This window comes from Lepus europaeus, chromosome 11, assembly GCF_033115175.1.
Source record: "Lepus europaeus isolate LE1 chromosome 11, mLepTim1.pri, whole genome shotgun sequence".
Lineage (NCBI taxonomy): Eukaryota > Metazoa > Chordata > Mammalia > Lagomorpha > Leporidae > Lepus > Lepus europaeus.
In genome coordinates this window covers 11,923,386-11,935,595 of record NC_084837.1, presented here as the reverse complement: position 1 = coordinate 11,935,595, position 12,210 = coordinate 11,923,386, and the positions used below count along the sequence as shown (strand labels likewise).

General features: G+C 43.9%; 1 protein-coding gene across 2 annotated transcripts in view; it reads left to right on the top strand.

The window, feature by feature from the left end:
• MTMR10 (myotubularin related protein 10) overlaps positions 1-12,210 on the top strand; it is a 57,211-nt gene that overhangs the window by 35,026 nt on the left and 9,975 nt on the right. For both annotated transcript variants that reach the window (XM_062205003.1, XM_062205002.1), the window contains exons 10-12: positions 2,897-3,027; positions 4,111-4,180; positions 7,940-8,010. In XM_062205003.1, the coding sequence (XP_062060987.1) occupies positions 2,897-3,027; positions 4,111-4,180; positions 7,940-8,010 (272 nt within the window). The remainder of the gene's footprint in view (positions 1-2,896; positions 3,028-4,110; positions 4,181-7,939; positions 8,011-12,210) is intronic.

Genomic DNA, 12,210 nt, shown 5'->3' with positions numbered 1-12,210 from the left:
CCACGTCCCCTTTCCAAGTGCCAGCGCAAGTGTTGGCAGTTCTGCTTCTAATCCAGCTTTCCGCTAATGTGTCCTGCCTGGGAGGTGGCAGATGGTGGCCCAGGTGGTTGGGCCCCTCCCACCCGATGGGAAGCCCATATGGGGTTCCAGGCCTTGGTCCAACCCTAGCTGTTGGGGGCTAAACCAGCAGATATTAAGGTCTCTCTGTTTCTCTGTCGCTCTGCCTTTCAAGTAGATGAAAAATAAAAAACCAGTGCTGTGAGGTCCAATTGAGTCACTTCAGGACAAATCAACTTTTCTTGTATTTATTGTTTGTTATTTTTCTCTTACAAGGTCTACGTAGTCACAGTAGCTAGGAAAGTGCTTTTGATGAGCCACCGCACATGAGCGTGGCAGCGCCTGCTGAAGTTGTTAGTAACGTCCCTGAAGCAGGGGGCCTCTCAGCTCCAGCAGCAGCAGCCGCGCTGGGGACAGCTCCCTGGGAAGCCCTCTGGGCCCTCGGCTGCTGTGCCCCTCCGCTCCTGCAGCCCCTGTTCCCATGGGCACGCCCGTTGTTCTTTCTCCAGACTTTGCCTAGAGGCTGATTAAGGCCACTTCCTCTTCCCAGTCTGTATTTTCACCCTGAAGAAGTGCACACAGAGCCGTGGCTTTAGTGACCAGTACATTTATTTCTCCAGTCTAATTTGACATATTCCGTGTGGAGGTCTCAAGGCCCTGTAGACTCATTTTCTCCAAAAGCACACTCACGGATACGGCCTGCACGCCTCACAAGCCCACTCTTAAACTGAGGTTTCAGCCTTGATGCCTTTATTCTTTGCTTTCCCCATCTCTATGTTCTGTCAGATCCTCCTCACCTCATTCTTCAGAAAGCTGGCAAATCCTCTACTTCATTGTAAGTGCTGTCACTTCTTCCTTCCGTGTTGCACACCCTGGACACATCCTGTGGTACAGATCTGCACCTCCCCGATCCTGGGCTGCCTCCCTCCTGCTCCTCCACATCGCCTTCCACTCCTGCCGGCTGTCCTCCTTCTTCTAGCATACTTTTTAAGATGAGCCTTCCTCCGGATTAGGCCTCACTCGCCATTCTGTGGAGGTCTCTAACTTTCCTTCATAACACTTAATTTCAGTTTTTAATTGTGTTGTGTGTGTGTGTTTGATGTTTGTCTTTCCTAACTGGAATGTGTCTGTTTAACACACTGTTACATAGTTGACACCCAGGAAGTACCCAGGATATTTGTTCTGTATTTGACTAAATTAGGAGCACATGAGCAGATCTTAGAAACCAGGCTCTGGGCACCTCGGAAATATCCCAGCCCGTGTACCTACTGCCAGATCTTGGGATTTTTCCACGACATCATTGAGCTGAATCAGATGACTGTCAGGTGGTCCTCAGACGTCTATTCAGTTTTCCAGAAAGGAGGGGCCCACAGTCTACATGAATCCATATTCTCTGTGGATTTAAATGTCCTCTTAATCACATTAGAAACTGTCATATTCTAAGCCCTGTTTTCTTTTTTTTTTTTTTTGTCCATAATTGAGATTTTATTGGTGTTGAGAATCAGCACACACATTTTAATTTGTACACAATTCTTAACATACGTACCAAAAAACTAAAAAGCCATGAATTTTCATTCTTTTTTTTAAAAGTTATTCCAGTGACTTTCCAGCTTCAAATTTGGAGGCAACTCTTCCTTAAGAGACTATCAAGTACAAGTATCTTCAAATGTTGCTGTTACATAAATCCCACCCATTCACAATAGAATAGCATATACACGACACTCGAATTTTCAGTCTTTCACGGCACATTAACAAAATCATTAGGAAAACTGGACTACCACAACCAAAGATATTACAGAGTGCACATGGTTCTGACAGAACAAAGAGTGGTTTTCTGCAGGAAACAATTCTACAAAATACGCTAAGCCCTGTTTTCTAAACTGGTTAAGTGCCCACTTAGTAATTTTGCTGTAAGAAGGTAAGATTGCGGTCGGCGCCGTGGCTCACTAGCTAATCCTCCGCCTGTGGCGCCGGCACTGCAAGTTCTAGTCCCAGTTGAGGCACTGGTTCTGTCCTGGTTGCCCCTCTTCCAGTCCAGCTCTCTGCTGTGGCCTGGGAGGGCAGTGGAGGATGGCCCAAGTGCTTGGGCCCTGCACCTGCATGGGAGACCAGGAGGAAGCACCTGGCTCCTGGCTTCGGATCGGCGCAGCGCCGGCCGTAGCAGCCATTTGGGGGATGAACCAATGGAAGGAAGACCTTTCTCTTTGTCTCTCTCTCTCTCACTGTCTAACTCTGCCTGTCAAAAAAAAAAGAAGGTAAGATTGCAACACAGTTGTGTAAGAGTTAGGTGTAAAGCTACAGCCAGTGGCAATTTGGGTTATTTAATTGATCAAGCTAAGAATCCACTCAGTACCTTTTGTTTGTCAGCATTCCTACTTTTATTCCTGAATAGGACAGGTTCCCTGGTGTCCCCTCTCCACACCTTTTTCCCTCAGGCGTGTCGTTTAGCCTGGCTGCCTTCCCTGGATTTTTCCAGCAGCCCAGCCTTTTTCCCCACAGGACCTTTGCTCCATGCTCCTTGTGCCTCAAACACTTTACCCAGACTTTGCTCTGTTCTTAGTCGTTGGAGTCTCAGCTTCAGTGCTGTCTTCACAGGGGAGCTTTCTGGGACATTTGATCTAAAGTAGCCCCAAGTCGCCTGGATTGAGCTGTCCAGGGCACTGGCCACAGCACTGTTTTCTCCTGGTTACGGACCTGGTCACTGCTGAAAACGTGACTCTGTGCGGCTGAGGCTTGTTCTTCAGCTCTCTGTCCCCAGCTGTTAGGGTGGTATCGTGGCTGTAGTAAGTGCTTAGTGATGAACGAATGACTAGTGACCAAATGATTTTGTCTTTATTAGGATTTGTAATGCAATAACTAAAAGTCATCCACAGAGAAGTGACGTTTACAAATCTGATTTGGATAAGACCTTGCCTAACATTCAAGAAATACAGGCAGCATTTGTTAAACTAAAGCAACTATGTGTTAATGGTAATTTCACTCATTTCAAATTCATATGTGGTGTGTGTGTTTGTGTGTATGTATGTATATGCATATATACATATTTATTTATATAAATATAAATGTATGGAGGGTAAAGAATTGTATGAGTCCTATCAGGAAAAGTGATGTTCCTTAAAGATATAGAAATAGATTATATTTAAGGAGAGGCTCATTGAGATATGTATACAGATTTTATTGTATGAGAATATAAAAATCTAGAAAGTGAGATTTAAGCTGCTTTTTGTTTTGGAGAGAAAAAAGTGAACCTGTGATATCGTCTCTACGTCATGAAAGGCATATAGAACACCTTTCTACAAGCGTCCGCTGAGTGGAGCACCGTGCTACCTTACAGACAGACTTACTTTAAGGTTTTAATGCATACAGTTAGTTATATTTGGGAGGGTGACCTGACCTGGGTATCAAGTTTTCTAATGTGTCTGTTATCAGGTGGCTTCCATGTGCCCTGGGGGTGAGGAGAGGCAGCCTTGACACTTGCCTGGAAGGAGAGCTCTGCAGCAGCATGAGTGTCTGTGAATACTTGCTCTCTGGGCTGGGCACAGGTGCCGCCTCCTTCTTGCAGCGCTCAGCCCCCAGGGCCCCATAAGCAAAGCCTCAAGAGGCAGCACTGGCAGCAGGGCTGGGGAAGAGAAGCAGAGTGAGGTCTGCAGTCAGGAAGCGGTGAGACAGTGCCTGGGCCTCTGTTCACACAGATCAGGATGGCCAGAATCAAGGCACAGGCTGACCAGGAAGGCTGGGCATCGCTCCTCGGGAGGCAGCGTTAGTAGGCCTCTCTGACATTTCCCAGAGAGCCAGAGGGAAGATAGGCCCAGGGGAGTGCTTTGTTTTATGTGATAGAGAATTCTAACAAGTCACTTTAGATGTGTATTCTGTGTTACTAAAGTGAAGATTCACGACACTGAGAGCCAACTTTTAAATGTTAGAAACTGCGATGTTATCTCTTACCTCTGATGTTACTTACATAAAATTAAGCTTCAAAAGCCTAAAATGTGTGATTGTGTTTATATATGCCTGTATCTTTAGTCATATTTAAAATTGCCATATTTATTACAGAGCCTTTTGAAGAAACTGAAGAAAAATGGTTATCTTCACTGGAAAGTACCCGGTGGTTAGAATATGTCAGGTTTGTACAACTTCTTTCATTTCGTTAGCTTTTTATCTTGAAATCATTATAGACTCATAGGAGGTACAAAGATCGTACAGAAAGCCATGGACTCCTCACTTAGCTTCCCACAGTGGTAACATTGTAGATAATGGGAGCATAGCATCAAAACCAGGACATTGGCATTGGTGGGATCTACAGGTACATCTAATCAGATTTCATCAGTTTGATACATACTTCCACTTGTGGGTCTATGCACAGGTGTTTCTACACGATTTTGTCACATGCATAGAATCACATCCCCACCACTACAGTCACAATATGGAATGGCTCCATCACCACATGATGACCTCATGCTGCCCTTTTATAGTTGCACCCTCCATCTTCACCCCTGGATCCTGGCAGCCACTAATCTCTGTTTATGTACTTGAGTCATTTCATGAATGTTGTATCAGTCAACCCCTTTTCTTTTGTACGAAGAGTTAATTTCCCTGATAGAAAAATCACAAAGCATACCCTGTTGAATAATCCAAAAATACCAAAGAAATTCGTAAAGGTAAGAATGCAAATACATGTAGTGAAAGATTAGATTTGCCTGATTTCAAGTGCAGGCATTCCTCAAAGATAGTACAGGTTGTCTTCCAGACCTCTGCTGTAACATGAATATCACAATGAAACAAGCCACACAAATCTGTTGATTTCCTGGTGCACAGAAAATTAGGCTTAGACTGTGCTGAAGTCTATTAAGTATACAATAGCATTATGTGTAAAAAATAGTGTATGTGTTTTAATTTTTTTAAAGATTTTATTTACTTGAAAGTCAGTTACACAGAGAGAGGAGAGGCAGAGAGAGAGAGAGGTCTTCCCATTTGCTGGTTTACTCCCCAGATGGCCGCAACGGCCAGAGTTGTGCCAATCCGAAGCCAGGAGCCAGGAGCCTCCTCCAGTTCTCCCACACGGGTGCAGGGGCCCAAGGACTTGGGCCATCTTCTACTGCTTTCCCAGGCCATAGCAGAGAGCTAGATCGGAAGTGGAGCAGCAGGGTCTTGAACCGGTGCCCATATGGGATACCGGCACTGCATATGGCAGCTTTTACCTGCTACGCCACAGTGCTGGCCCCATATGCTTTAATTTTAAAGTACTCTTTTGCTAAAAACTGCTGACAGTCATCTGAGCCTTCAGCAGGTCCTCCTTGTTTTGCTGGTGGAGAATCTTGCCTCGAGGCCGTGGTTCTGATAAATCAAGGTGGTGGTTGCTTAAGACAAGTGGCTGTTTCAGTTTCTTAAAATAAGACAGCAGTGAAGTTTACTTCGTCAGTTGACTCTTCTTTAGGAAAGACTTCTCTAGCGGGCGGTGTTGTTAGTGTTTGACCCCCAGTAGTGCTTGTTTCAGAGTGGAGACCGTCCTCTCAAACCTGCTGCTGCGCTGATGGCCGAGTGTATGTGATATTCCAGGCCCTTTGCTGCCGCTCCAGCAGTGCTCCCAGCATCCTCAGCAGTAGGTTTTGTCCCAAGAGACTACTTCCTTTGCTCATTCTTAAGAAGCAACTCCTCAGCCATTCACATTATCTTGTGATGTTGCAGCAGGTGAATCCCAGTTCTTTTGCTTTTTCTGTTATAACTGTGGTTACTTCTTCCACGGAAGTCTTGAACCCTTCAAAGTCCTCCTCATCAAAGTCTTTCATGAGGATTGGAATCCGCTTCTTCGAAATTCCTGTTAATGTTCATATTTTGACCCCCACTACCACCCCTCATGAGTCACAAATCTTATTGGCATCTAGAATCTGTCACAGAAGTTTTTCAATTTAACTTTGCCCTGATCCAGCAGAAGAATCACTGTCTGTGACCTTAAAAAAATGTATTTCTTAAATTATATTTGAAAGTTGAAATTCCTTTTTTTAAAGATTTATTTGAAAGGCAGAGTGATGGGGCTGGGGGCATGGGTTTGAGATCTATATCTTCTGCCGTCTTCCATCTATTGCTTCCCTCTCCAAAGGGCCATAGCAACCAGGTATGGGCCAGACTGAAGCCAAGAGCCAAGAACTCCATCCTGGTCTCCCACGTGGTGGCAAGGCCCAAGCACTTGGGCCACCCTGCACTGCCTTTCCAGGTTCATTAGCAGAAAGCTGTATCGGAAGTAGAGTAGCAGAGACTTGAACTGGTATTGATGGCAGCAAGGCAGTGGCTTAACTTACTCTGTGGCATAGTACTGGGTCCTGAAGTTGCTTCTTGATCCGTGGGCTGCAGAATGGATGTTATTTTAGCAGGCATAAAAACAACAATCTCATTGTACCTCTTCATTAGAACTCTTGGGTGACCAGGCACATTGTCAACTGTTGGTCTCACCAGTGAACTTGACATACTTAGTAAACCATGTTGTAAATAGATGTGCTGTCGTCTGGACTTTCTTGGTCCATTAATAGAGCGCAGGTGGAGTAAATTTCTTGTAATTCTTTGGGATGGTCAGTTAGCACTGGCTTCAACATGAAGCTACTGGCTATGTTAGACCCTAGCAAGGGAATCCGCCCATCCTCAGAAGCTTTGACCAGCATTGACTTTGCCTCTCTAGTTCTGAAAGTCCTTGATGGCATCTTCTTCCAGTTTTTATCTGCATGAAATCTGTTTCGTGTGACTGCCTTCATCAACTATCTTAGCTAAATCTCTTAATGACCTCCTGGAGCTTCTGAGCTTTCATTTGTATGTTGTAAGGATGACTTTTTTCCTTAAATGTCGCTAGCTGCAGACCTTCTTGTGCTTCTTCCCACCTCTCAGCTTTCATAGGATTGAAGGGTGTGAGGGTCTGTATTAGACTTTGACGTAGGGGATGTTTTGGCTGGTGTGATCTTCTGTTGAGACCACTAGAACTTTTACCTTATCAGCAGTAAGGATTTTTTGCTTTCTTACCATATGTGTCTTCCTTGGGGGCGCACTTGTAATTTTCTTCAAGAACTTTACCTTTGCATTCACAACTTAGCTGTTTGACCCGAGACCTAGCACTCAGCTTATCTCAGCTTTCTACGTGCCTTCCTCACTAAATTTAACCATTCCCAGTTTTTGATTTAAAATGAAAGAGGCATGATTCATCCCTTTCACTTGTACACTTAAGAGGTTATTGTAGTTACTAACTGGCCCACTTTCAATATTTGTCTGTCTTGGGAATAGACCCAAGGAGAGGGAGGGGGATGAGAGAACAGTTGGTTGATGGAACAGTCAGAACATGCACACGTTTATCAATTATGTTTCCATCTTATGAGCATGGCTCATGAAGGGGACACATGCTGTTGGAAAAGTGGCACTGATAGAATTGCTGGACGCAGAAATGACACCAATCTCCAACTCTTTTTTTTTAAGATTTTATTTATTTATTTAAGAGGTAGAGTTACAGATAGAGGGAGAGACAGAAAGAGTGATCTTCCATCCACTGGTTTACTCCCCAAATGGCTGCGACAGCTGGAGCAGGGCCTCTCAGAAGCCAGGAGCTTCTTCCGGGTGCAGGGGCCCAAGGACTCGGGCCATCCTCTGCTGCTTTCCCAGGCCATAGCAGAGAGCTGGATCAGAAGTGGAGCAGCCGGGACTTGAACCACTGCCCATATGGGATGCCGGCGCTGCAGGCGGAGGGTTAACCTACTGCATCACAGCACCAGCCCCAAACCTCCAGCTCTGAAAACATGCGTATCTGTGACACACAATAAAGTGAAGTGCAATAAAGCAAGTTGTACACTTCTGAAATATATTGTAGTGGAAATCTTATTTTTAACAGTATGTTTCCTTCTCTTTTCAGGGCATTCCTTAAACATTCAGCAGAACTTGTGTACCTGCTAGAAAGCAAACATCTCTCTGTAGTCCTACAAGGTAATTAAAGTAATTCCTGAAATATTATGACCATTGCGCCAGCCAACCTAGGTGACTGTCCACATTCAAGTAAGCTAATCATCTCAGCTGTCTTACTTGCTACAGCACTGTCAAAAACACTACAGATTTTGCACATCATTTAGAGCCAAACAGTGGCACAAAAACATCTGATTTTCTACCTTTATTAGATACCTTTTATAACCTGGGAACAGTGAATCATCACTATAGATTAATATTTAGTATTAACCTTATCTCTCTAATCTTGCTGTTTTTCTAATTCATACAAATTTGTTTTAGCTTTAAATGCCTCTAACTCTTGCCAGATTGTGACTAAGGAAACAGTTGCACTGCATAATTGTGTCTAATATAACTTCACTGTATAGCTGGTTCAGTTCATCAAAGGATGACTTTATAGTGAATGACTTTACACTAACAGAATGTCTAAGTTTACAGATAAAGTTGAATGCACCATGAACTACCTTTTTATAACACATTCACATTGCATAGTGTGTGGATACAGGATGTTACTTAGGCCTGCAGAAATATTTTTACCAACTGTCAAACAACTAGCTTTAACCAGGCAAAGATACATAAAACCCTAAAGGGAAAAAAAATACTCACTATATAAAGTAATTCTTTGATACAAAGTATGTATTTTGATTCACAAATGCAGGCTAAGCCCCCAAATCAGCTTATTTCTCCTCTCAGCCAATGGATGTTCTCATCTTACGGTAAAGTCCTGCTTACCCTTGATTCTCTATGTAATTATAATATAAAAGACATCAACAGAAGTGCTAAGCCTGTGTTCCTGTGTTTTACTTTTTTTTAAGAGTATGTTTTTTAAACAGTTCATAGAGGAATAATTTACATGCTATAAAATTCACTCATTTTGAATGTACAATAATTTTTAGTAAATACAGAGTCCAGTTTTAGAAATGTTCCACCATGGGGCTGGCGCTGTGGTATAGCAGGCTAAACTTCTGCCTGCTGTGCTGGATTCCCATATGGATGCTGGTTCCTGTCTGGTTGCTCTTCTTCCAGTCCATCTCTCTGCTTATGACTTGAGAAGACAGCGGAAGATGGCCCAAGTGCTTAGGTGCCTGCTCCCATGTAGCAGACCCAGAAGAAGCTCCTGGCTCCTGGCTCCTGGCTTCAGATCGGCCCAGCTCTGGCCATCGCAGCCATTTGGGTAGTGAACCAGTGGGTGGAAGACCTTTCTCTCTATCTCTCCCGTCTGTAACCCTGCCTTTCAAATAAATCGTAAAAGAAAAGTTTCATCACCCCAAAAAGATTCCTGTGTCCCAGCACCAGGCAATAATTAATCTGCTTCTTGTCTCTGAAGATTTTCCTTTTCTGGATATGTCACATAAATGGAATCACAGATTATTTCTTTTGCCTCCGGCTCCTTTCATTTACAATGCATGTTTTTTAGGCTCATTTGTGTGGCATCTATCACCAGTTACTTCCTTTTTATTTCTGAGTTGTATTACATTGCTTTAAAACATATTTTGTTTACCATTTACCTGCTGGGCATTTGGCTTGTTTCTGCTTGTTGGATTTTAAGGAACTGCTGACCTGTTTTCTACCATGGCTGTTCTGCACTTTCCTTGCCCTCAGCAATTCTGAGGATTCCAGCTTGTGCACATGCTCCCCAGCACCGTCCTTTGTCTCTAGGTCATCCTAGTAGGTCACTGCAGTTTTCATATGCATTTCTTTTTTTTTTTTTTTTTTTTTTTTTAACTTTTGACAGGCAGAGTGGACAGTGAGAGAGAGAGAGACAGAGAGAAAGGTCTTCCTTTGCCGTTGGTTCACCCTCCAATGGCCGCCGCCGCTGGCGCATCGCGCTGATCCGAAGGTAGGAGCCAGATGCTTCTCCTGGTCTCCCATGGAGTGCAGGGCCCAAGGACTTGGGCCATCCTCCACTGCCTTCCCGGGCCACAGCAGAGAGCTGGCCTGGAAGAGGGGCAACCGAGACAGAATCCGGTGCCCCGACCGGGACTAGAACCCGATGTGCCAGTGCCACAAGGCAGAGGATTAGCCTGTTGAGCCACGGCGCCGGCCTCATATGCATTTCTCAAATGCATTTCATCTTACTGAATTCTAGGTGTTATTTATAAATTCTAAGTACTTATCTTTGTATATAACTTCATATATTTACTCCCAGAATATGGCTTTTGTTTTTGATTTTTTTAAAAAAGACTTATTTATTTATTTGAAAGGCAGAGTTACAGAAGAGAAGGAGAGGCAGGCCGGCGCCGCGGCTCAATAGGCTAATCCTTCGCCTTGCAGCGCCAGCACACCGGGTTCTAGTCCCGGTCGGGGCACCGGATTCTCTCCCGGTTGCCCCTCTTCCAGGCCAGCTCTCTGCTGTGGCCCGGGAAGGCAGTGGAGGATGGCCCAAGTGCTTGGGCCCTGCACCCCATGGGAGACCAGGAGAAGCACCTGGCTCCTGATCCTTCGGATCAGCGCGGTGCGCCGGCTGCAGCGCACTGGCCACAGTGGCCATTGGAGGGTGAACCAACGGTAAAGGAAGACCTTTCTCTCTGTCTCTCTCTCTCACTGTCCACTCTGCCTGTCAAAAAAATTAAAAAGAAAAAAAAAAAAAAAAGGAGAGGCAGAGAGAGAAAGAAATCTTTCATCCACTGGTTCACTCCCCAGATGGCCACAACAGCTGGAGCTGGGTCAGGCTGAAGCCAGGAGCTTCATTCTGGTCTCCCACATGGATGCAGAGACCCAGGAACTTGGACAATTCTCTGCTGCTTTCCCAGGCACATTAGCAGGGAGCTGGATCAGAAGTGGAGCAGCTGAGATTTGAACTGGCACCCATATGGGATGCTGGCATCACAGATGGCAGCTTAACCCCCTGTGCCACAACACTGGTCCCTTATGTGTGTTTCGAAGCACTAATTTTTCAATTTTTATGAAGTTCAGTGTATCCATTTTTTCTTTATTGATCGTGTTTTTGGTGTCATATTTAAGAACTGTTTGCCTAATTCAAGGTCATGGCGACTTTGTCCCTTGTTTTATTGTGTACATTTTTTACTGTTTTAACTCGTATTTACGTTTAAGGACCATTTTGAATGAATTTTTATGTATGTTGTATAGTTCTAGTCTAAATTCATCTCCTTTGTAAAAAAAAAATACTGATTTTCTCAGCACCATTTGTTGAAAAGACTATTTTCTTCCCTGTTGAATTGCCTTTACAGTTTAGTCAAAAATCAATTGAGTATAAATGATGAGGCTTTATTTTTTTGAATTTTACTTCACAGATCTTTATGTCTGACCGTATGCCAGTACCCCAATATCTTGAGACCTGTAGCAATGTTGTAAGTTTTGAAATAGATACAACATTTCTAGCATTTAAAAAAGATTTTTTAAAGATTTATTTATTTATTTGAAAGGCAGACACAGAGAAAGAGATCTTCCATATGCTGGTTCCCCAAATGGCCGGGGCTGGGCCAAGTCGAAGCCGGGAGCCAGTAACTTTTCTAGGTCTCCCACAAGGGTAGCAAGGGCTCAAGCACTTGGGTCATCTTTCACTGGTTTCCAAGGCGTATTAGCGGGGAGCTGAATTGGAAGTGGAGCAGCTGGGACTTGAACTAGCGCCACATATGGGATGCCAACACTGCAGGAAGGGGCCTAACCCTCACAGCACCGGCCCCTTGTTTTGTATTCTAGGTTCTAAGCATTTCTGTATAACTTTTAGAATCAGTTGAGCCGAGGGTGGGCAGGTAAGGAGCGGAACTGAACCTACTGGGATTTTGATAGCAATGTGTTAAACCCGTTGACCAGTTTGAGGAAAATATTATCTGTATTGAAGTGGCCAATGAAGTGAATTCTCTCCTTTTATTTAGATCTTTCATCAGAAATGGTTTGTTTTGTTTTGCTTTGCTTTTATTTAGTAAATATAAATTTGCAAAGTACAGTTTATGGATTACAATGGCTTTCCCTCCCCCATAATTTCCCTTCCACTCGCACCCCTCCCATTCTCCTGCTCCCTCTCTCATTCCATTCACATCAAGATTCATTTTCAATTATCTTTATATACAGAAGATTGATTTAGTATATATTAAGTAAAGATTTCATCAGTTTGCACCCACACAGAAACACAAAGTGTAAAATACTGTTTCAGTACTAGTTATAGTGTTACTTCACATTGGACAACACATTAAGGACAGATCCCACATGAGACATAAGTAC